A 27235-nucleotide genomic window follows, 5' to 3' on the forward strand; every position below is an offset into this window, starting at 1 on the left:
CTCTCTCTCACTATTGGACACTTAGAGTTTTCTTGGAGCACAATAGCTTTGGAGCAAGGAAGGAAAAGCAAGCAAAAGGAAATGAAGGAAAGAAAGGATCAAGCAAGGAAGAGTAGGATCAAGTAGCTTCAGCAGGAATACTTGCAGGTAACATATTGCATGTGTGATTTCCTAGCTGGATTTGACATGCATGGCTTTGCATGCTAGTGTACGGTTCTCTTGCTATTGGTGGCATGGTTTTGCCGAGTTATGATAGTGGTTTTCAGCCTAGCCTTTCCTTTTCAGGATAACCATAGTGTGATGCGATAGTTTTCTCAGTTTTGAGCTTTGGAATTGCAGGATGGTTTTAGAATCAGGGGCGAAGGTGGTCTCAGGAAAATCTCAAAGGCATAGGAATCCCTTGATCGATTTTGGCGGGATACGCGGTAAAGATTGAGGGAGGAGTCTCAGTTTAGGGCCTAGTGATCTGGTGTGGATTGCAGTAAATCTTGAGAGACTGGTGTCTCAGTTTAGGGCCTAATGATCTTGTGTTGATTGAAGTAAAGCCTGGGAGACAAGGAGGATGAAAATTCCTCAAGGATAGTGATGGAGTCTGGAGGCATTCCTAGCTCGGTTTGGTTTTGTGATCTCGGTGCCGGTTTTGGTGAGGGTGAAGGTGGTTTAACCTCTAGGTTCCCTTGGTTGTTTTTGGATTGATTTACCCATGAGATCCCACGTTCATGCTTGGAATATGGCACAGGGGTGACTGACTAAAGGAAATATTTGGTTCAACCATGTCTATGGTTGGGTGGTACATGGAAGTCCCGAACCTGGTCAGATTTTCCTATGTTTAATAAAAGTTAAGTTCTCTTGTTTTTGTACTTATTAATATGTGGATTTAATGGTTGTTATATCATTGTTATTCTCATGGTTTAATGTTGGTTATAAGCATAGTTCTATGACTGGTTATTGTCATGGTTATTCCATGTATTTACTTGTAACTGAAAGGATAATGGATGCAAGACCTAATTGATGTCAAAATAGTTAAGGGAAGAGGGTGGTGATCTTTCTTGTCAAGTCTCATATGATTTACTAACATTTATGCTCTGTCTTGTATTCATTTGTTGTAGATTGCATTGATTCAAAGTGTTTGACAAAATGCCAGTCCTAGTTGGGGATTGTTAGGCTTAGTCCTCGAGTAAGTTTATGATTTGTAAGACTTGTTATTATGTAAATCATGGATTCTGGAAGTGCCATTGAATTTTGGGCAGTGACCTGGGCTCTGGGCCTAAAAAGTGGCTCAAATCTCGGGGATGTTGGCACACCACTTAGAAAATAGTCCCTGGACGCTGGCATGCCATGCTATGGGAGCGTCCAATGCCCTCTGGAAGTTGGCATGCCCATAGCATGGGAGAGTCCGAGGATTAAGTGGTCAAAAAACTTAGTGGGACTAAGGGATTGGTTACCTGAGAGGCTGGGTTAGTTCCTAAGGGTCTTGTTGTTGATGTGGAAGGTCTGTATGGTGTGTTTCCATCGGTTCCACTTCTTTAAGGTGACTTAGGATGTTGAATCATATCATAGTAACTTCTCGTCACATGTTTACCCCGGTTGGACAGTTACTTCGGTAGATGTGGGAGGAGGGTGTTACACGTTCAACTCCATAACATATTGATACATGAGTAGATTGCAGATATTCTCACCAAGGATTTGTTGAAAGGGAAGTTCTTGGTCTTCAGAGAGCAGCTTGGATTGTTGGATGTGACTCCTCCTTATAAGGGGCACCACTGATCAAGGACACTGAGCCATACTCTTCCCCCCCCCTGTCTAATCTCCCAGGGTGAGGAATTGAGATAGAGGGCCCCTGGGGTTGAGGGAACTCTGGAAAACAGGGTATCAACCCTATCTATTACCTAAAGGGTTGGAGTAGTATCTCACCCTATCTTGGTCTTTGCAGAGTATACCCCAGTTGGCATCATACCCACAAGTTGTTCTTGTTGGGATTATCCCTCCCTGTTTGGCCAACGAATGAGGAGGCTTGGGGGTGTGAGATCCTTACCTTTGGTAAGTTGGTTATCTCACCCAAGCTAGGATTATGATGTAGCTGCTCTACCACATGAATCTTAAGGGCCATTGTTGGGAAGATTGATAGGAAATAGGATGGGTTGAGTAGTAGCTCCCCTGCATCACCTATTGCTCGATATGGGTTGAGTTGTAGCTCCCCCATGATATTACGAGTAGTAGCCCGATGACATATTTCCAGTAGTAGCCAGATGACACATTTATGGGTAGTAACCCGATGACATAGTTCTGGGTAGTAGCCTGATGACATATTTTTGGGTAGTATGATGATGGCATATTGCTAGGTAGTAGCCCAATGACATATTTCCGGATAATAGCCCGCTGACAAATATTCTAGGTTGTAGCCTGCTGATAGAGGGTGGTAGATTTTTCTCCCCATGATTCTTATTCTTTAGATTTGAGAATGTTTTAGAAAATAGAGTTGAGCATATTTGTACACATGATGACAAGATGACACATTGATCGATGGATAGGTTTTATAGGTGGAATTCTCTCTAGTTGAGAGGGAGTGTTAAAATATGAAACTGTAGTAAAATTCCACTTTGGACTACTCATTTGATGGAGATGATGATTGCATTGAGTTCCTCTTTTCGAGAGTACCAAAATCAAACTAAATATCACCTCGTTCGGACAGGCAGAAGTTGGTTTTTGATTTTGTGTACCCACTCATGGATATTGGATCAGGTTGGCTTCACTCTCATGCACACTTGGACAGGTCAACCTCAACATCAAATGGAAATTCGTACAAGGGTCTGAAGTCATAGATCTTAAGTCCTCACAAAAATTAGGGTTTCTATTCCGGACGCACGCATAACACAGGGAAATATCGTCCACATACGCACGCATACTGAGGCCAAGGGAGCTACAAATGCTTGCATGCTAACTTGAAGGGAGTGTCCAGGGGTTTGACTACAGTTGACCATCATCCGAAGTTTTTTGAAGTTGTCTAGAGTCTGAATGAATTTTTCTCTGATATATTTTTCCACTATAAACTAGTTTATGAAGTTGTTGGGTTGTACTGCTTATAATATTGTATTGGGCTCATTGTACTCTCTGTTGAACATTTTATGACAATCTAATAAAATAAGAATTTCAAATTGTTTTCCCCTAGTGGGGTTTTTCCTTGGTCTTTCACCAAATTTGGTTTCTCTTGCTAATGTGCTGATTGTCTTCTTTGTCATTGCATATATTTTTCTATCTCCAATTATTGTTGATGAATCGAAAGGCTAATTATAATTGGAAATATTTCTAATTGAAGTTTGGAATTGGGCTAAAGTAATTGATACAACATAGAACAATTTGAAAATTAACAAAAAAATGTCTAAGGATTGTGCTTGTTATAATTCCATCATATGTTTACTGCTATTATTTACTTAATATGATTATTCAAAGTGTATTTCCTGTCAGGCCAGGTTTGTAAATCCTAATTAAAATGTGTTTTGCATTAAGAGAGAATATGAATATATACAAGCAGATAGAGGCTATTGAGTTTCATCTCTCAATGTCTCTTCGTCTTCTAACTTTCTTTAATTTGTTCTATTTACAATATTTACATAAGTTTTCCTAATCCCAAAGATTAGTTGTCAACATTCCCCCCCTTAATCTTAATGGATGTTGGTGAGTCCAGGCATCATTCTGAATCTTTCAAACTTTTCCCTTCTAAGAGCTTTGGTGAAGATGTCTGCAATCTACTTATTTGTGGAACAATGTCATATGCAGGTTATTTTGGCCTCAACATGATGTCGAATCAGATGCTATTTTGTACACATTTTGTATTGATGTGCTTTGTTCAATCATGGAACTTTGGGTTCTTGGCCAACTTTATTGTAGAAGTGTTGTCAATCAAAAGAGGACTTGAATGTACTTGTTTCTCCTGCAAATATTCTATAGTTTTCCTGAGCCACACAATTTCCTTTGTTGCTTCAGCTCCTGCCACATATTTTGCCTCAATTGTGGAATATGTTGGAACTGCTTATTTGCGTGACCTCTAGGAGACAACTCCTAATCCAAGACTCATAACATAACCTAAAGTAGATACTCTGATTTCTTTATCTCCATCAAAGTTTGAATAAAAGATCCAATCAAGATGAAGTCACCCACCTGTGTATACTTGAGTCCAAAGTCTTCAGTTCCCTTCAAGTACTTTAGAACTCTTTTTGCAGCAGACCAATGACCCTCACAAGGCTTTTGCATAAACATGGAGAGGATTCCATCAACAAATGAAATGTCTAGTTTGGTAGTATCCAGGTAGTTGAGACTTCCTACAAAATGTATATACTTTGTTGCATCCTCAAATTATTTTCCTTTAATGGATGTGAGATTTAAATTTTGTTCCATTAGAGCATTTAAAGGATTGCACTCAACCATGCAAAACTTGTTAAAGATATCTCCAATGAACTTCTTCTAAGAGAGGAATATAAACTTTGGATGTTGGGTTACTCCAATACCAAGACAATAGTGAACATAGCCCACATATACCATTTCAAAACCTTTCCTCGGTTCTTTCTTTTTGAATGCAGTGTAGTTCTGATTGTTCCCTCTACATACACCACAAGATACACAACTGTTTTTCCATCTTTCTTGACAAACAAAGTTACATCATCAAGATCATAATATTTGAAATTGAGTTTTAGAATATGCTCGATCAACTTCTCTTACCAGGCTCATGATGCTTGCTTGAGGCCATACAAGGATACAAGCTTGAATACTTTGTGTTCCTAGCCCTTCAAAACAAATCCTTCAGGTTGGGACATAAAAACATTCTCTTTCATATCTCCATTCAAGAAAACAATTTTTACATCCATTTGATGGATTTTCCAACCATTCTGAGCTACCAAGGAAAAGAGTGTCTGGATGGTAGCCCATTTTTATATGGGGGAATTTTTTTCCTCATAATCAATCCCTTCTTTATGTCCAAAACCTCTTTCCATTGTAACGCCCTCCTCCCACACTTACCCAAGTTTACTGGTCCATCAGGGTAAATATGTGACGAAGAGTTACTATGATATGATTCGACTTCCTAGATCACCTTAAGGAAGTGGAATTGAAAAAACAAAACCTTACTGACCTTCCTCAAGTGCTACAGGACCCCCAAGGGCTAAACCACCTTTACAGGTGTCCAAACCCTGAGTCAAATTGCCTTTTCACTAATCTAGACTCCCATTCGCATGCACAACCATACATCCATGCAATTTTAGGCCTCTAGTCACATGCATAACCACTGCAAGGGTGCGACTGCGGTGTTTTTCAGCCAGTTCCGTACTTGAGACCATGAGATTAATGCCACCTTTTTAGGGATAGACTCGAGGTCACTGCCCAGAAATCGATGAAACTTTCCAAAACAATAGATGACACAAAGACAAAACTTCTAACCAAAAACTTGATCAAGGAATTGGCCTATCCAAGCATAACCATGAAAAACATTTTATCAAACACATCAGAAACATGTAATCTACAGGTCATATAAACACATATGAGCATAGGGACTTCATGCCTATATGAGAATCGTCAAGAAGGTCTGATGCCCTGTCATAATAGCTGTAATATCATCCATTAGGTCATGCATTCATTAACATTTCATCTGCAAATCAAAACATGATGAGAGCCATAACTCAAGTCTATCATAAACCATGCTTATAACTAGCATATAACCAACATAATATCAATGATAGAACAACCATAAAACCACATATTAACAAGTAAATTTACACATGGCACACAAGAGGAAAAGAGCTCTTATTGATATATGCAAAAGCCAACCAAGTCAGGGAATTCCACGTACCACCCTACCATATATTGGGCTGAGCCAAATATTTCTTTCAACCAATCACCCTCGTGTGATATTCAAAGCATGAATTTGGGAATTACAACAAAACAACCATGGCTTCCTCAATATTTACCACAATCCACGAAATGATTCCTAGGTCCAAGCCCTCATCTATACAACTAGGCTTTACCACAATCCTGCCAAGGGATTCCTAGGCCCCAACAAGAAAGATACACTACCAAGCTTTACCATAATCCCACCGTATACTGACCTGGGGATCACTAGGCCTATATAAGCATGGATGGCTCTAGATCTCTCCACTTAAACCATGAGGAATTTTTCCGTTCTAGCGTTTAGGCTTTACCATATATCCTGCCATTCACCCATCGAGGATTCCTAGGCGCAATGAGGCTCCTCCCTCTAAGCTTTACCATATATCCTGCCATTCACCGATCGAGGATTCCTAGGTCCAATGAGGCTCCTCCATCTAGGATTTACCGTATATCCTGCCATTCATCAGTTGAGGATTTCTAGGCCTAACGAGGGTATACACAATCAAGATTTACCACAATCCCACTTTCATCAGTCCAGGGATTCCTAGGCCTTGTGTTTCTCCCCTGAGACGACCCAACTTAGTTTCGAAACCATCTAGCAATCCAACTCAACCAAATAAGAGAAACCCCATCACACCATGGCTATCCGGAACTGGAAAGGAAAGGATGAAAACCATTGTCACACTTGACAAAACCCATGTCAACAACAACAAGAGAACCAAATACACACATGCATGTACCATGCATGCAAAAACTAGCAAGGAAATCATACATGAAAATCGATACCTGTAAGTAATCCCATTGTAACCACTTGATCCTACTCTTCCTTGCTTGAACTTTTCTTCCCTTTGCCTTCTTTATCCTTGCTTTGCCTTCCTTGATCCAATGCTAGAGTGATCCAAGAGAACTATGAGTGTGCAATAGTATGAGAGAGAGCTCCAAAACTGAACTGTCAAAAGTATACCAACTGATCCTCAGAATCCTTTTTATCAATGAGGCCTCTATTTTCTTCATTTTCCATTATTTTCCTTCATTTTCCTCCTCACATGAAACCTATGACCTTTCACCTTCATTTTCTCCTATTTTCCATTATTTTCATAAATAAAATGCCAATTAATCTCTCTTTGCCTTTTCAAAGCCTTTTCCATTGCCTTTTCCAATTTTCCTTAGCCATAATAAACCAAATGAACACCCACTAGGATGTTTTGCCCAACATTCAACTTGGAATATGTGTCCCATGACCTTGGTCTTATTTTTCCTTTATTAATTTTATTACGTGGATTTTTAACCCAGGGCTGTTACAACCGCAAGCCTGACTTTATGCTTGTCAAGTGAGCCATCTGCTTTATACTTGTTCTTGAAGACCCACTTGCAACCTATATTTTTGTTCCCAATGGAGTATCAACCAGCTTCTAGGTGCCATTATTTATCAAAGCATCATATTCTTTCTGCATCGCTTCTTTCCATTCGTCATGAGAAGCAACTTATTTGAAGGAAGTTGGTTCAAAATATATAGACAAATTTAGTTCATAATCATAAGAAACATACATATCAACATGTGAATCAAGATCATTTACATCACCTCCATTATGTCTAGTTGTGTTAGGTCCCTATAATACTAGTGATTTCCCCATTACTATTGTCATTGTAGCCCTTATTGTTATTGTTGTGCCCCTATTGTACCCATATTGTTATTATTGTGTCTCATAGAAGTCCGATGTTGTTATTTTTGTGCCCTTATATTATTATTGTTATGTGGCTTTGATTATATTGTGACCCCTTAGACTCCTATATATAGAAAGGAGGTTTTGTAATTTGTATTATCCAATAATTGTTCATTTGTGTAATGTAAAGTAAGTTTCCCCCTCGAAGAGGTTGATTTCTAAGGCGTTGATCTATCTTTTCTATCTTTTTGTGAGCTAGTTTCATAACATTTGGTATCAGAGCTTTGGATTCTAGGGTTTCACTGCTCCAAAATAGGTCATCGTGGAATTTTCGCTATAATTTTTTTTTCTGAAACGTTTCAGAAGCTAAGAACAAAACCCATTTGAGCCAAAATATCGATGATCCTCGGATCTGAATTTTAGATCTTGTCTCACTATATTTTAGGAGATATGATCCAAGGAAGTTAGGGATTTTATAGGCTCTCGAATTACATCCCAAACAGGTGACCTTGGGAAAATCGTCATAACTTTATTTCTGGGTATCAGATTGAAATTTCATAATAAGTTACAGAAAGAGAATGGACTGTAGTCTTTTATGCATTATTTTTAGGTCCAAAGGTTGAAAAAGTGACATGTGTAACTTCGTACAAGTTCGCTCTACTGAAAAAGTGTATAATCAGGTCATCTTGGGATATTGGGCATAACTCTTTCTTGGAGAATCCAATTTCGATAAGACTTGTGGTGTTGGAAAGAGGACTCAGAGGGCTATGAAAGTTCGCAATTTAAGACCTTGGAGATTTGAAATTTCAGAGATACATCAAATACAATATTGATCTCCTAAAAAGTGAAAAAAGGTGTGTAGTTTTTTGTTAAAATTTTGCATAAGTTTGAGCATAGTGAAGCATACTTATCATTAATTGATGCCCCGAAGAAAGAAAATGGAAACACCTAGTAAGAAACCTGAAAGATCTAGCATGAATCATGAAGAAGAGGAAGAAATTCAACATGATATATCAAAATTACGAGACCAAGTGCAACAAAATTCACTCTCACAAAAAGTAACAGAAGCTAAGATGGATGGTTTAAAGAAAGATGTGGAAGCTAAGATGGATGGCGTGGAAGCTAAGATGGATGGTTTAAAAAAAGGCATGGAAGCTAATATGGATGGTTTAAAGAAATACGTAGAAGCTAAGATGAATGATGTGGAAGCTAACATGAATGACATGGAAGCTTAGATGGATGGCGTGGAAGCTAAGATGGATGGTTTAAAGAAAGGTGTGGAAGCTAAGATGGAAGATTTGAAGACAGATTTGACAAAGTCTCTACAAGAAATGCCTACTAATGGAAAAAGGGTAGTAAATGAAACTCATGATGAGAACAAAATAAATGTTAATCATGATTTCATAGACTCTAACGTTGGATCGAAGACCCACCATGTTCCAAAGATTGATATGAGGAAGTTTGATGGCAAGGATCCTGTAACATGGATGCTACAGATGAAGCATAATTTCGATCTCCATAATGTGAAAAACAAACAAAAGGTACACATTAAAACTTTATATTTGGAACCAAATCAGTTTGCATGGTATCGATGGCTTTGTTCTCGTAAAAAAATTGTCACTTCGGCAATTTTTACGGATGAAATGATAGCACATTATGAGGATACAAAAAGCAACACTTTTTTTAGCTAATTGATAAATCTCAAACAAAATGGTTCAATGATGGAGCACATTGAGGACTTCCAAAAATTGAATATAAGGGTAAAAGATATTCCAGAGGAGCATAGGATTGATGTGTTCATAGGGACTTTAAAGGATAACATCCAACATGAGGTTCGCCTTTGGGAACCTGATTCATTGGAGAAGGTATTCAGGTTGGCAAGAAAAATGGAAAGAAAAATTATGGAAACAAAGAAGCCTACCTTTCCCCTAGCCTTCCATAACCTACAAGGTTGACACCACAACAATTGGAAGAAAAAAGAGCAAAAGGGCTTTGTTACAGTTGTGATAGCAAATACATTAAAGGTCATAAGTGTGCTAAGAAGAAATTATTTTACATAGATTGTGAAGAGGAGGAAGAAAAGGAACAAGAAACGTTAAAAGAAGAGGATATACACCAGGAACAAACCCTAGAGAAAGAAGAAATGAATCTAACCATATCTTGTAATGCATTGGCTGGAATTACCACTCCTCAAACTATCAAGATAGAAGGACATATAAAAAAGAAAAAGGTAATAGTGTTGATTGATTTAGGTAGTACCAATAATTTTATTCATTGTAAGATAGCCAAGGAATTGAATTGCTTCCTATATCTAGCACTAGAGTGTCAAGTGATGGTTGGAAGTGGAGGAACCATAAATTGGTCTGGAAAGTGCCATAATATCAAGCTATCCATGGGAGAATATGTATTGAATAGCTCAGTGTTTTCCATTCCAATGGGTGGTGCTGATGTTGTACTAGGAGTCCAATGGCTACAATCCTTGGGTACGATAGCTTTTAATTTTCAAGAACTTTTCATGAAATTTTGTTCATAAGGAAAGGAAGTTGAATTAAGGGGTATTGCAGGGAAAATGGGAAAGATAATCAACTCTAACAGAATGACAAAGCTTCTAAAGAAATAACAACGAGGCGTAATTGCACAATTATGTTCTCTAGAGGTTCCCACATCAAAATCATCTATTTCTCCAGATCTCCAAAAAGTCTTGGACAATCATTCCAAGGTATTTGAGACTCCCAAAGGCCTCCCACCTATTCGTGATCATGATCATGCTATTCATTTGATTCCAGGAAGTGTTCCTCCAAACATCAAGCCTTACAGATATCCCTATGCCCAAAAGAGTGAAATTGAACGTATGGCTGCAAAAATGCTAGAGGCTGGTATAATTCAACCTATTCAAAGTTATTTCTATGCTCCAGTAGTATTGGTTCACAAAAAGGATGGATCATGGCACATGTGTCCGGAATATAGGGAGCTCAACCAGCTCACTATTAAAGATAAATTTTCCATTCCTATCATTGATGACTTATTGGATGAATTGCATGGATCAATTTACTTCACTAGTTTGGATCTTCATTCAGGGTATCATCAAATCATAATGAAGACTAAAGACATTTTGAAAACAACATTTAGAACTCATGAGGGTCATTATAAATTTTTGGTCATGCCTTATGGCCTTACCAATGCACCTTCTACATTTCAAGGTTTGGTGAATTCCATTTTCAAAACCTTCCTTAGAAAATTTGTGTTAGTATTTTTTGATGATATACTAATCTACAACAAGTCTTGGAAGGATCATGTTCAACACATTGACAGAGTGCTCAAACTATTAGAGGAGAAACAATTATATGCAAAAGGCTCCAAATGTTTCTTTGGAGTAAAAGAGGTGGAATATTTGGGTCATATTGTATCTCATGAAGGTGTTAAGGTAGACCCTAGAAAAATTAAAACCATTAAGGAATGGAAAATCCCCACATCGATAAAGCATCTGCGAGGATTTCTCAGGTTGACAGGGTATTTTTTTTTTTCCCATGGAAAAAGTCATAATTTCTATTAATATATAAGAAATTACATTTTGTAGATGCCGAGGCATATGCATATGGAGGCATTACTTGCCTATCAGGATACATGTAAAACTGTCTGAATAAAACTTTTACTGCTGAATGCTGATCCTCCACGTAGGGAGTCTGTAAAATCTGTGTTGTATCAAAACTACCCTCAACAGAAAGAGGGAAAAAGATGCAAAAATTATATCTTCTCTGCGCAGAGAGAGTATTATATATGCCCATACCAAAACTGTTGTATCTACAGCCGAATAATAGATATGAGAAAATAAACATGTTTTTTACAATGAGATCTACAAAATCATGGGCTTAAAGCCCAATTTGTCCTTGTTCTACGAACGGTCTGTGGTAATATTGATGGTGAGTACCATCGATCTCCTCCTGTATCAACCAGACATTGTCCTGTAGATGCGTTGCCTCTTTTGAAAGTTGATCAGCCTCCGAGTTTTGTTCCCTGTAGATATGTCGACAGACAAAAGAGTCAAATATGTCTATCATTCTACGAGCTTCCCCTAGTATATGCCTGAGTGTATATGCATTGCAGTGTGATGCATTGTTGAGCCAATTACATACAATTTTAGAATCACCAAATAACTGAAGATGTCTGCAATGATGAGTTAATGCAAAATAAATGAGATATTTTGCAAAGCAGAGTTCAGCAAAATTTATTTGAATTTTAAACCAGTGGGTTTCATTGAGGTATAGTATGGCTCCCCCACCACAGCCTGCTTCCTGAGCAGAACCATCAAAATATGCCCAAGGTTTAGATTTATCAATGATTTCTGGGGTGATGGTGCGCTGAGGGGCTATGTTGTCATCCTCGAGAAGGAGATCATAGTCAGAGATAATGTGATGTACAATATAAGGCCAGTGAGGATCCTTGAGATTGAATATGGACTGGTTTCTGGCTATCCAAATGGCCCAGCAAACAAGGAGAGGCATGTTCCTGGCTTTACCTTTGTGGGCTATACACCAGGTATTCCAAGCCTCTTGGATGTTGTTCCCATGCCAGGGGTTCAGGGAAGGGTAGTGGGCAGTAATACCATTCCATAACTCCTTAGAGGACGGGCAGTTCAGGAAGAGATGTTCAGTGTTCTCTTCATCAATTCGACAAAGATGGCAACGGAAGGGACCATGGAAGGATCTCTTCATCAGATTGGCACCAGTAGGGATCTTGTCAAAAAGAATGTTCCACAGTAACAGGCGGGTGCGAGGGGCGGCCTTGAGTTTCCAGAAGGTTCTCCAGTTCGGGTCAATAGACTGTGGTTTATGGGGATCCATGAGCCTGTTGTATCCTTCTTTTGGGATATAAGTACCATTCTTGGCAAGGGCCCAAATAATTTCATCAGGATCCTCTGTTAAACGGATATGGGCCTGTGTGAGGGCTTCTATATAAAGTTGCCAAACCTGTCTCCAATGTTCAGGTATGTCTAATTCATGAGCGGATTTCCATGCCTGATGAAGGACTGTGGAATTATTGCGGTCGCCAATATGCTTGATGTAGATAATGCCTCTGTCATTTAGGAATCTGATTAAATCGGCTGGCAACCTGTGTGCATTCCCACATCCCACCCATGGGTCCGTTCCAATACGAACTGCGTTGCCTTCCTTTATTCTCCAGGTAATTCCTTGTCGCAACAGGGGGAGCGCATTCATCATTGCTTTCCATATGTTGGAGATATTACTAGTCGGGGGGTGAGTCTGTCTGAACCAATCCATCAAATTTAAAGGCCATATGTATTTTGCATGGGCTACCCGAGTCCAGAGACTATTTGAGCTAATGAGCTGCCAGCCCAGCTTAGCAGCCAAGGCTTTCGAAAATAGCTCAAGTCTTTTTATGCCCCATCCTCCCCATCGTTTTGGTATAGCGATGCGGTCCCATTTGACCCAGGCAAAAATTTTCCCAGGTTGATTACCCTTCCATAAAAATCTGCAACAAATATTTTGTAGTCTGTTCAGTATGCCTTTTGGTATCCATGCGAGGGTCATCCAGAACACTGGGGTGGCCTCAATAACTGCCTTAATGAGGATTAATCTGCCGGCCCGGGAAAGATATTTGTGATACCAGATCTGTAAGCGTTTTTCCACCTTTGCGATAAGCCACGTCCAGTCTGCGATCCTGTATCCGAGAGGCTTTAATCGGAAGCCCAGATATTTAAGCCCGTCATCCAAATTGAGTGCAGAGAAAGGAAACCGCTGGGTAGTATATACGGACTCATGCTGAGAGCAACCGATAATGGTGATGGTGGATTTTCCTTCGTTAATCATCATCCCCATTGCCTGTTGAAAGAGGTTGACAGGGTATTATTGCAAGTTTGTTAAGAATTATTGGAGAATAGCAGCACCTCTAACAACATTATTGAAGAAATATGCATTTTCATGGACTCGAGAAGCAACGAAGGCCTTTAAACATCTTAAAGAGGCAATGTGCCAAGCACCGGTCTTAGCTACGCCGGACTTCACAAAAACCTTTATTGTGGAATGTGATGCCTCGGGAAATGGAATTGGTGCTGTTTTAATGCAAGAAGAAAAACCCATTGCTTTCAAAAGTCATCCAATCAAAGGAAAGTATTTACACAAAGCTATTTATGAGAAGGAAATGTTGGCAATACTACATGCACTTGAGAAATGGAGACCCTACCTAATGGGAAGACACTTCAAGGTAAAAACGGATCATGATAGTCTTAAAAACTTTTTAGAACAAAGATTATCTTCAGAAGAGCAGCAAAAATGGGTCACAAAGATGTTGGGTTATGACTTTGAAATCATCTACAAAAAAGGATAGCAAAATGTTGTGGCAGATGCACTCTCAAGAAAGGATGGGGATGTGGAAGAATTTCTTTGCGCCATTTCTATTATCCAACCAGATTGGATAAACGAAGCAAGGGATGAATGGAAGAATGATGAAGAAGTGTGAGCACTCATTCAAAAGCTACAACAAGATCCCAGTACATCTGGTACATTTCGCTAGAAAAATGATTTGTTATGGTACAAATATCGCTTCTACCTATGTCAGAATTCCCAACTCAAACAAAATATTCTTATGGAATTTCACACCTCTCCCTTAGGAGGGCACTCAGGATTTCTAAAAACTAACCATAGGGTTAAGAAGGGTTTTTTTTGGGATGGCCTTAAATTAGATATTCAAAAATTTGTGGCGGAATGTATTTTTTACCAAAAAAATAAAGTTGAAACAATTAAGACCCCAGGTCTATTACAACCTTTATCCATTCCAAGCCAATGTTGGGAGGAGGTTTCAATGGATTTTATCACAGGTCTACCCAAGTCTGAAGGAAAGAGTGTTATCATGGTGGTAGTTGACAAACTTACCAAGTATGCACACTTTTGTGCATTATCTCATCCATTTAAAGCGAGTACAATTTCTACTGCATTTATGGAAACAATTCAAAAGATACATGGGAACCCAAAGATTATTGTAAACGACAGAGATCCCATTTTCACTAGAAATTTTTGGACAGAATTATTTTCTTGTCTTGGTACTCAGTTAGCTCATAGCTCATCTTATCATCCTCAATCTGATGGGCAAACTAAGATAGTAAAAAAATGTTTGGAAGGATATATTCGTTGCTTTGTATCTGATAAACAAACATAATGGGTCAAATGGTTAACTCTGGCTGAATGGTGGTATAACACTTCCTTCCATATTGTAGCAAAAATGACCTCATTTATGGCACTTTATGGATATCATCCACCGTCCATCACATCATATTTAAGAGAAAATTCTAAGGTTCAAGCAGTGGAAGATCACATCGAGCATCAACAACAAGTTTTCCAACTCTTAAAGGATAACCTCACTTTGGCGCATAATAGAATGAAACAACAAACATATCAACATTGCAACGAAAGAGGTTTTGATGTAGGTGATTGGGTATTCCTTCGATTACAACCTTATAAACAAATGTCCCTCAAGCAAGCTAAGAAGGATAATAAATTATCACCAAAGTATTATGGTCCGTACAAGGTGTTGCAAAAGATAGGTACTATGACATACAAATTGGAGCTTCCTGCAGCTTCTCGAGTGCACCCATTTTTCCATGTTTCATACTTAAATAAGGCTATAGGTGACAAGCTCCTAGTTCAAACAATATTTCCAGAACTTGATGAGGAAGGAAAAATCACATTGGAACCTGAGGTAGTCATGAAAAAAAGAACTCGACAACTATGAAATCGATCAATTTCAAAGTATCTCATCAAGTGGAAGAACTTACTCACCGAATATTCCACTTGGGAGGATGGGAATTTTATACAAAAGCATCCAGAACTACTCAAGCATTGAGGACAACACTTTTTTAAAAGAGAGGGGCATGTTAGGTCCCTATAATGATATTGATTCCCCCATTACTATTCGCATTGTAGTCCTTATTGTTATTGTTGTGCCCCTATTGTCCTCATATTGTTATTATTGTGCCCCATAGAAGTCCACTATTTTTATTTTTGTGCCCTTATATTATTATTGTTATGCCGACTTTGATTATATTGTGACCCCTTAGAATCCTATATATAGAAAGGAGGTTTTGTCATTTGTATCATCCAAGAATTGTTCATTTGTGTAATGTAAAGGAGGTTTCCCCCTCAAAGAGGCTGATTTCTAAGGCATTGATCTATCTTTTCTATATTTTTGTGAGTTTATTTCATCACAAGTTGAGCTTCTTGTTCTTGTCTTTCCAACCTCATCAGGACGAACACTTAAAAGTGTCTTTGTCAGCCATTTTGGAGGACCTTTATGAGATGGCCCATGTTGTTCAGTTGATTGAGATGGGGATGAGTCAATATTTAGCCTCCCAATTCTATCAATCACATCACTCAATGGTAGGTTTGGTCATGGTGAAGATGCCAAAGGTTGCGAGGTTCGTTTTGGCAGTTAGCAAGGATAATGACAATTGTTATTCGCTAAGGAAGAGCATATTAGACTCCTCTTCTTTGGCAAGAGCTATACACAATAAGGGGCACCAGAAAATGCATTTGTTCCTTTTTACGTCATCACCAATGCCATTTTATCCTCAATGGGTTGTCGTGTTGGTTAGCTGGTGCTAGGGCACAATATGATGGAGACAATCAGGGATGGGGTTCGTCAATGTGAATGATGTCGTGATTCTATGGGCTCTGCAGTCCTCTTTCTCTGCTTATCTGCTAGTGTTTTTTATTGTCTTGCATTGGGTGGCCATGGTTGGGACTTTGCGATCATTTTGGTTCTTATAAGATATTCTCTAGGTTATTCCATAGTGGATCTTTTGGTGGCCTTGTGCCATTTTCTTCATGGTTATATGTTGGGGTTTTGACATGTTTTGTAATGGTTTGATGCTTATATTTTGGCATTTGAGAGATGCACCCTTTTCTAAGGGTTCTTTTATGTAGGCCTACACGCCTAGTTTTCTAGATTGATAAGTGGTTTCCCGTTGTTTGGGAATTTGACAGATGCACCCTTTTCTAAGGGTTCCTTTATGCAGGCTTTCATGTATGGTTTTCTCGATTGATGAGTGGCTACCCATTGTTTGGGCTATATCTAGTGTTTCCCTACAAGGTTTCTTCGAGGGGCCTGCGTTCCCACTTGTTATCAGTCATATGTACGTTGGGGGTTATTATGGAACATATTCTATATGCATGATTATGTAAACATATTTTTATTTTAATATACTAAAATAAGAATTATTTTACTATAATGATGTATTGAGAAGGGGCATTTAGTGAAAGGATTTTAGGAGGTGTTTATCAATGTCTACTAAAATTAGGCTTATTCTTTAGTATCCCACAAACACATATGCTATAGGTTGATTAAGTGGAAACTCAATGCCATGAGCCCATCTTCATCTATTACATGATGTGTGTTAGAAATCCTCATCCAGGTGTGTCATATGATGTGTGTATCCATGAAGTGTGTTTCAATCTATCACGCAATGTGTGTGCTTGTGTCCTCATCTTGATTAGACACATTATATGTGCACCCAAAATTATCTATCCATCCATAAGTGAACCCCTTAGCATGCCACATGCCCAAGGTAAACCAATTTCTATGCACTAACTATTGAAGTCAAAATTTATCATGTTGTGCATGCTACATTTGTGCACTTATTTCTTAAGAGTATTTTGCAAGAGTGTGTGCAAGAGTATTTCCTGAGAGTATTGTGCAAGAGTGTGTGCAAGAGTATCTCCTGAGAGTATTATGCAAGATTATTTCCTAAGAGTGTTGTGCAACCCATATTCAATCATCAAGACACTTTTGTAATGAATAGAACACCTGCAATACCTTTATAATCATGAGGAAATATCCTCCATCCAAGACCTACATCAATTCTGTTGATAAACAAGAGATATACTGATAGGACATCTTCCTTCAACCATACTATCCTACTCTGATCAAGTATATCAGACATGCACTATGCACATAAATTCAAATAATCTATGAAAGCATCAATCATTAATATAGGGTAGACATTAGAGTAGGTTTTCATCAAGGACAACACTAGAGCCATAATGCCAACACACCAATGTTCGTAAGAATTGACATCACCATACAAACACACTTCTTTCTCTCCACATTGGCTCAACCCTCATAAATCCTCAATCTATAATATATAAAACTCAGTCTTAACACCTTCCCCTCAAGATACCTCAGATAGGCTCACTCTCACCTTTGTGGTCACAAGCCACCATGTTGTTGTGTATTGTGAAGATGAAGTGAGATGGTTACATGAGTCATCCTATCCATGCTTAAATTGGTCCACCATGATTTGGGAAGCTCTATCATACCTCTCTACCAAATACATGAGGAGAGGCACATTTGAACCAATTTTTCCATCAAAATCCTCCACGATCCACTTAAGTTCCTGATTGTATGGTCACTCACCCCCAAGAATATTTGTGCTCAATCCAAATTCCTCTTTGGCATGCCTATATTAAGGTTGAAAATGCACCTCATCACACAATTAGTATGTGATCTATTCACCTATCTGGTCCTAAAATACTTCTAATACTCCATCGTCCCCAGTCTTCATCTGGACTTACTATGAAAGTCATGTGCATCATCTAGCATCTCCATAGATATAATCGTGTCCTCCAAGAGATCCTCAAGCTTATCAGTGCACCACTTTAATACTGCCAATGTCTCTCAATTTGTAGTGTTAGGTAATTCAACTACTTCTTGTCTTGTCCATGTATGTCCCCATGATTCACTAATTTCCTCTATTAATGAGTCACAAGGAAGACACTTGTGCACCTACCCTCATCATTCTACTCACAATAGGCACCAAGTGTGGGGTTGGGCATGAAAAGATAATCAAATAGTCTAAGTGCAAAAAGGTGACTACCTTCTTTGTCTGCATGAACTCTTGTCCCAGAAACACCTCATAATCATTTTAAAAAATAATAGAAAGACTTAGCCTTCCACTTCATTCCTCTAACCTGCCTAAAACATCCTTAACCATATCAGAGAACATCGTCTAAATTTGCGGTTTTGAAAGAAGTTTGTGTTCTTTCACATATATTTCACTAGGTTAGAATCCTTCATCAAGTCTTAAATGTAGCTTTCATCATTTTATCTTGAAATTTATAATAATAACCACACTTATCTATTTAAAAACAATATATTTATTATCACTATCCAATGATCTCCTAACCTTCGCTTTTATCTCAATAAAAATATAGCCAAACTACCATAATAATTAGCATTATACACTTCCCAACCAATATAATCATAACAATTTATGCATGGTTATTATTGTGGAGTAAGTGTATAACAGGTTTCCACTTATAACTAAGTTTAAATATATCCTCTTTATTGAATTATTTATATTTTTCTCTATTTCCATGGACTCTTTGATCTTCCTTTTCACATAGTAATCAAATTTGGTGATGATTCTCACATCATCTAAGCAAACTTGGTACTTGATATTTTCCAAGTGCTTGGCTAGATTACGTTTGTTGTTTTGTTATGCTTAAGATCAATGTTACATTCTTTCACTATGATATGATATTCTCTTCCGATCTCATCAATATATTGTTTACCATAGAAACAAGGAATGGTAGATACACCTTTATAAGTCTTTGGGTGTATTAGGTCTTTGGTTTAGTCTACCATACCCCCACTTGTGATAGGGGGACCACATGTGACTTTAATATAACCTTTTTCAAGGGTCATTTCCAATTTGTTTTTGTTCCCTTTTATGTACAGAAGGGTCATTTGTGTCCCATATGTTAGAGCCTAAATCTGCCTTAGGCTGAAGGAAGGTAAAATTTAGGGTAACCACAAACCACACTCAGTCTGGTAGCTAGCCCTACCAGAACAGGAAAGGGCTCTCTCCAGGTCACACTCAGTTAAAATAAACAATAGGGTCTGAGATGACTTAAAATAGGAAACTGATTTTAGGCTAGTAAATAGATATGAAAGAAGAAATTTATTGAATGGCATGAATTTTCTGGGCTGTATGGGACAAAGAAACAACATGCTGAGAAATTAAATCAAAGACAGATTATTTCATGAGGCAAGATAGGAAGGAAGTTTAAGCAATCAAATTTGAAATAATATGGGGTGAAAAGACAGTTGAGAGGCTGAAAAGGGCATAGGTGATGAATCCTTTTTAGATAGACGAAGACACACAGAGGATGAATGCCTTCCCAAGGTAGAGTAGTAAACTGGATTCTACCTTTCTTCCTTAAAAGCATTCAACAGGAAATGATCATGAATGAACAGTAAAACATAACAGAATACATATGAAACAGAGAGACAAGACAGATGCTAAACTTACACCACATGAATCTCATAAATCAGAGCTGCATCATCTTATTAATTTCTAGGCAAAAATGCCCAATGCTTACGCTGGGTTTTCCTCCCCCTTTTCTCAGAAATTCCAACCTTTACAAATGATTTTTCAATACCATAAATAGACTCAATTTGTCAGAATATAGATCGACAGACAGAGGAGCTGTTACAACAGCTTCAAAACTAAAAACTAAAGATGGAGAACAAAATCCGAATAATCTTCAAAGGAAGAGCTGCATTACACTTGGAATCTGTTTGATAACCCACGAGGAAGAAACACCTGTAGCGTAGATGTCATAACTGAAGATAAACACAGGCAATCGAATCATATATTTCTGCCACGGTGGATATCTACGTTTAAATTTAGGCGTTCGGTGCTTTGACGTTTCACTTTCCTTCCACATTTGATAAAAACTAATTCTTTATAAAAATGGTTTTGAACGTAACATTTGCCTTTAATAAAGAGGAAAACGTGTCAATGAATTATCCCAACTGGCAAATCCACGCGTTTTTTGGGCGATTGTAGTGAGTTTGGGCGACTCTTCGGCTTCCTGGCTATGTGCGCCGCGCTCATGTAAAACTACACTACGCGGAGGCGCCCAATCCGCTGCGCCTTGCCAGTGCGCCGTGCTAGTCAGCCAATGCACCACACACCTGTTTTGACTGACTCATCCGTCTTTTCGTTTCCACTTACCGCTTTGCTGTCCAGATAATGAACATAAAAATTCTTCATGATAATTTGATCTTTCCATTTCTTCCAAATCTCTCTTATCACGGTTTTCAAGTGCAGCCAGCTTTCAACTGGAGAGAAGCATCTGTGAGTTTTCTTCGTCAAACTACTAATTACTTCTTTCACATTAGCTTCTGAAGTGACAAGACGTCGACGCAGAATCTTATGCCATTTCCTTGTGTAGCTTTTGTCACATCATATACTCCATATTTAGCGAGTGCAATTGTATAATTCAACTATTTATTCCAGCCCTGTTCATATAATAATGGTTGGTCAAATGCACCTTCACAAGGGTCTCAATGCATCCATCGGCCAAGATGATCATAGAAATGCTCCGTCCACAAATGATCTGTGAGATTGAAAACCAGGCAAGCTTGATAACCAAATGTTCTACAATACAATGTAAAGCAATTTTCCCACTCTCCATAGCGTCCTCTCTTGGTCTTCACAAGCTTTCAGTGGATCATTGTAGCGAGGAAAGTGAGTAGTCGCTGAACACTTTTTGCACCTAAACCGTTCAATCGTATTTCCACCAAATTGAAGATCCTCAATAGTACCATCATCAATACCATCGCGATCAGTGTCGAATCCACATCTAGAACATGGTGGTCGATCGACCCACTCGAGGCAAATGGGAGCAAAGGCAATGAAATTTCTTCGAAGGTAGAGTGAAATCTATTTTTTGGCTCAGTGCGCCGCGCGCACAACCCAGTGCGCCGCGTCGTCTATGTGTGCCGCGCCTGTGTAATTTTACATGGCGGAAAGTTGCCCTATGCGCCGCGCGCGCCCAGTGCGTCACGCCACTCAGCCAATGCGCCGCGCACACTGTCTTCACCACATCTTCGGCTTTCAAACTCAATTTTGCTCCTCCACATTTCACTTTGGCTGCTTTGATAACTCTTGCGTGAAAATGGGGCTTGGACTTAGAAATATCAATGCATTTTGATTTTTCATTTGGCAAACCTCTTTCTAATTTTGTAGACTTTGACACTTCTCCAATGAACTCTATTTTATTCCCACTTGAATCTTTGACTGAATGACAAAACTCTGGTCTTTTTGTGAAAGGATAGCTATCATTGGATTCGGCAAAGGAGACCAGGGCTGCGCTTGAAGAATTTCACAACATGAAGGAGCCTTGATAGTTACATATTCATTGCAAAAACAATGTTGACGATTCCTTCTTCAAAACAGAGTTTTGAAGAAGAATCATTCTCAGCATTATTGACGATGGGATTTTGCAATGGAAACTGATTCGAAACCCCTAATGCATCTGCTAGCCTTTTGAGGACTAGATCGACAAAACCCTAGACTTAAAAAACTCTAACAAAAAAAACTCTTTTGCTGCCCAAAAGACCATTCATGACTATGAATGACTGAAACATTGATTTCGATGAATTTTGATGAACTTTAATGATCAGACACAAGCCAGCAGATACATGACAAGACCCTTCCGTCAGATTATGGCATGCCCCTAGCGGAATGCAGCTGAGTGAATGGAGCGAGACACCTAAAAATGAAATGCAAAAAGAGTTTTGATCTCTGACGGAGGACTGACAAGACTGACTCTAACAGGTGTTCTTTGAAGCGGGACAAGTGAGAAAGGAGTGGCAAAAGCTCTATCAAGGGAGAGAGGAAACAAGCAAGGAGACTAGCGAAAGACTGAGGTTGGTACTCTCTGCTTCTCTCTCATCTATCTCTCATAAAGGAAAACACAAGTAACCTTAGTTTGTTTGTTTCTGAGATAGCTACTCATCTTAGTGGGACTAGTAGCTCTGAATGGACACTAGTTTTCCCAATAACATTGGATTTCAAGAAATTGCAGTTGACAAATTTGTTCTAGTCTGGTGAGTATCTTCTTCGACTGCAATCATGAACTAGCTTAGGTTCACCTTCTAAAATGTGTAATTTTTTTTTCTTTTGCTTGGAATTTTTTAATAATTAAGGAAACTTTCATTAATATACATTAAGCTTTTAGAAGGATGTACAATGAGGAATTTAAACAAGTTCATATGATCCAACTCAAATGGAACTGAGGAAGCTTCCCATTTTTAAAACTGTCCATAGCTTCATAATTTCAAAACCTAACTAAGGCTTTTAGATGTATTGGATTTTTCTCCAAGTAAACAAGTTCTAGAAATTTTTTTTGTGTGAAAATCAGTAGGATCTAGATTCCTATTTCCCATGTAAAACATAGATCTAAATATTAGATATAAGTAGTGGATCTATGATGTGCCTGTGACAACAGACACATAAAGAAAATTAAAAAATAAATGTTCATTTATGGTCCCGATTTTCTGATCGGTGACAAGGCAGTCTCCAAAATTGACTTTAAATCTTTGTTGGAGGAATAATTTGTTTCCCATCACTTTTAAGTTGGTTGATTCCAATCTTAGCAAAGGATGTACTTAGTCATGAAGTGAATCTACAAACATCAATTTGATGAAGTGTGTGGGAGAAAGGGTTTATGACTCCTTTCCACCATGGAAACTTTCTGCAGTCTGTTGTGTTGGGATAGAAAGCCACATTGTGTGTAATTTTTGACACTTGTTGTCATCTCCAAACAATGTCCCAATGCCAAGTATCAACCAAAATTTCTTGCTTTTGTGCCGAGACATAATCAATATTTTTTCTCTTGTCTCTTTGTGTTACAAATATTTTCTTTTGTCATTCCGTTCATCGTATCTTATACAACCCATTTCATTCCCACAATTGTATTGAGGAGCCCCATTCTTTATCATCCTTTCTCAGCTCCTAAACCTTGGCCCTTACAAGAGATGGGTGGCAGGCATTGCAGACTACACAATTTCCTTCATATATGGTTTTGTTTGTTGGTCTTGTTGACTTGCAATCTCCCAAGGAAACCTCTACCCTCCGATATTAGTCAATGAACTGCTAAGGGGATGGTTCTACTCTTATATGGAATCATAGTCAAGCTCTCAACTGGTTTTATTCCCCAACCTTCAATCACATATTGAGTTGGCTACATTTTCAAAACATAAAATGTAATCCTCCTCAACTCTTAATACTCAAAATCTCAAGTGATTTAATTCCCCAATCATCAGTCACAGATTGAATTTTCTTCATCTGTAGAACAAGAAAAATTATATAGTGTAATCCTCCCCAACTCTGAATAAATCTGCCTCCAACCCTGTTGCCTAGGGGAAACCGTAGGCTAGTACTTTGAGGTGTTGTTGGATGCTGGAAACCTCGATCATGATGGCCTGACAAATTCCTCGCATTGGATTTGAACCCCCACACTTGAGTTGCTTCCTACACCAATTGGATCCTCTTTTGTCATGATTGGCACTCCCCTTTGTTGCATCATGATTAATATCTATTGAGATATGCAACAAAGTGGTGCATTGTGAAGTGTCCTCTGTGTAGCCCCTCTACCATCCTATATTTCCTTGCCTATTTTTTGAGCTCATGATCTTGTTCTTTGTTTCTCAACCAAGGAGAACCAATAAGGGTTCTTTTGCTCTATTGTATGCTGCTTATTTCCTCACTGACCAAGGTTTGGATAATTTGGGATGGTTCAACTTAAATATGTCTAGATCATCCCACAAAGGATTCAGATCTCGAATTGTCTACAACACCAAAGTGGAATTTTTTTTATCCTAGATTTCTTTCTTTATTAAGATTTTCAAGGGACTCCCATGTTGGTTATATATTCCAAGACAATGAAAGTTGAACTAGTAGATAGCATAGAGAAGCCTTATCTCTAAAATATACTATTATTGTTATATTTTTAGAAAGCTGTCATTTCATAAGTATGAGGCCTATCTTATATAATTAGCCAATATTGAGTCATTTTGTTGGCTTCTAAAGGATAGTGTTTGCTTCTCTAACAATCTAGGTAAATTACTCTGCAAAATATATTTATTTGGATGAAATACTCTTTCTGCTTTGAATAGGTTATAACATGGTTAGCCAAGGCCTTGTCAAAGAACCAGTCTTTTCATTTTGAATGAATAGGAATGCAGATGAGGAAGTTGGAGGAGAGATAATCTTTGGCAGTGTTGATCCTAAACACTTCAAGGGTGAACATCAATATACACTTGTTACTCGAAAGGGTTACTGGCAGGTATGTTATAGAATCATGTTAGTTTTCCATGTTTAATATTGACTGTAGGTAAGGTTAACTGCATGCATATCATGTTCTTGGTATGCATTATAGTTACTGGTCAATACATTATGGGGTTATTCTACTCTTCAAACTTGATGTTGTTATTTCTTTTAGTTTTATATGGGAGACTTCCTCTTTGATATTCAATGAACAGGTGTGCATGGAGTCCTTCATCTTATTCAATTGATTAAATGATCATTTCTTATGCATCCTTATGAAAACATTGATTGAATTTTATGAACATTAACTACAGGTTTCTGCGTTGGGGGTTATGTTTCTATTGCAGATTCTAGAAATTTTGTGTCAGCTGGTCCATCGATAAATCTTGCAAAAAAATGATCTTTTAAAGTTTTTATATACAAGTTGGGGGGCTCATATAGGTTTGTGCACCAAAAATATTATAAACTTCACAGAGTTGTGGCACATTTGATGCAAACACGTGCATTCACAAGTGACAAGTGAATGCTTAATAATGCTCAGTTGATGTGCTATCTTTGTAGTATGAAAGGTAAATAATTAAAAATGATTTCAAGAATTTTCTCAAGTTTGAGGTTCTAATGAAGAGTTTTCTTTTCTGTTTTGTTACATTATTTAAGCCACTCATATCTATCTGTTTTTCTAATTTGCTATACAAGGTAGGCTCTTTACTTCATTTGTTGCTCTTATGCATTGTTTTGATAAACTTATGCCCTATATTCTATGGTTTATAGATTGTGTGTTTCTTTTAATACTGAACTTCCTAATAATCTATAATTGTGATGTAAAAATTTCAATAGGACTCGACATAATCAATGCTATAGAATATTTGGAAGCATATATTCCTCTTATGATACTAAGGAATTGATACATTGTGTGTAATTCTATGTTTAGTGTCTTGAGGATATTTGTCCTTGTGTGTGGAAAATCCTGAAATGCATGGCATAATATGGTGGTTGACTCATTGCAATATATATTGGGCTTTTGCATCTTGGTTGGGTCTACATTCCATTGATTAAATTTTCTTTTCAACTTGTACTTGGTTCATATGAAAATGATCATGACCATTTGAGTGTTGCTTTGCCCCTGTCCAGTGTCAAGTCAACCTGCCCACTTCCAAATAATTATTGATGGTGGTTGCAAATGTTTTCATACTTTTACCAACTCTAATGTCTTTTATCAAATGACCTATTTATATATGTTTGAAATAACATACCACATGCTATTCACAACTTCCTTTGTTGATGCCATGGATAATTGTATTCATTCATTCATTGAAACGTGGACAACTTTTGCATATTTATTTCATTATAGAAATGACTCCCTACTGCAATTGTGAACTACAAACTTATTCTAAAATATCCTTTGATATTTTAAATAATCAAAGTATATGACTAGGTTCAAGTCCCTTAAAATTAACCTTGAATTCCATTTCAAAATCTATAAGTCAACCCTCCACAAGTAGCTCTTACTTCAGACTTCTCACCTACTTTTTAAACATGTGCATGTGGATCATGCATGATAATTGTTTCTTTGTAGATCCCATGCTCTATGTATTTATGCAATCATGATGAAAATCGTTAGAAATATTCTCCACTCTGGACTTGGTAAGAATATGAATGGGGAACTATTACTTCAAAAACTTCTTTGGTTGTTTTATTTCCTTTTCTTTGATAAATTTTATTGAAAAGTGTAACTAGGTTTGGTCTTCATAATGACATGTAATTATGATTTTATGAAATGAGATGTAAAGAAGAAAAATAAATTTACTGTATTGCTTGCTTCATGGGTTTCATGAGCAAGAGATTTTATTTTTGAGTCAAGACTCTCATTGAGAGTCTTTAGGAATTATTTGTCATCTAGACATAAAATGATAGAGTCATTGTCATATAGTGAAGTCATGTTACACTTTGTAATAGTCCAGTCTTGTCTATGTAAAGTATCCTCCAAGACCTTGTTACTTTTCCTCTTCAAGTCAGCATACAACGATGGAAGAACATGCTAGAAGAAGTTGACCTAACTACTTGTGATCATGTCGGTCGAAAGGACATGCAATGAAGTCTATATATAGCCACCCTCGGCCTCACTTAGAGCCAAGAAACTCGACAAGAATTCGATGAAGAAGTATGAAGAAGAAGGCTACAAAGAGAAGTGTGAATAAGTGATAAGGAGAGTTTCTTCTGAGTAAGCGAAGAAGGATTCTTTTGGGCATAACAAAGAAGAGATTCTTCTGGGTATAACGAAGACGAATTTCTTCTAGGGAAAACAAAGGAGAGTTACTTCTGGGAATTGCGAAGGAAGGATTCTTCTGGAGTCAGCGAAGAAAGGGTTCTTTTAGGATACTTGTTATGGGTGACCGAGCTAGAGACTAGAGACTGCGATTCTCTAGGATAAGTCGATAAGAAGCAGTGTGAAGACTAGAGACAGATATTCTCTAGGAGAAGTCGAGAAGAAGTAGTGTAAAGAATAAAGACCAAGTTTCTCTAGAAGAAGCTGAGGGGAGCAGTTCGAGATCAAGAAGAAAGT

The 27235-nt window shown here is 38.0% G+C and overlaps 1 protein-coding gene across 1 annotated transcript; it reads right to left on the bottom strand.

Annotated features, from left to right (window-relative positions):
• Positions 1–11410: 11410 nt before the first annotated feature.
• On the bottom strand, positions 11411–13378 carry LOC149170290 (uncharacterized). Its single transcript, XM_089425505.1, has one exon. The coding sequence runs from the start codon at positions 13376–13378 to the stop codon at positions 11411–11413; it is 1968 nt and encodes a 655-aa protein (XP_089281631.1).
• Positions 13379–27235: the final 13857 nt, after the last annotated feature.

Source organism: Pinus tabuliformis, chromosome 4_2 (assembly GCF_031772625.1).
Source record: "Pinus tabuliformis cultivar Carrire ecotype Pingquan chromosome 4_2, CPIR1, whole genome shotgun sequence".
Classification (NCBI taxonomy): domain Eukaryota; kingdom Viridiplantae; phylum Streptophyta; class Pinopsida; order Pinales; family Pinaceae; genus Pinus; species Pinus tabuliformis.

What these genes read in the sequence shown, in the direction of transcription:
- LOC149170290 (XM_089425505.1), bottom strand. Translation starts at nt 13,378, where the DNA reads ATGGGGATGATGATTAACGAAGGAAAATCCACCATCACCATTATCGGT.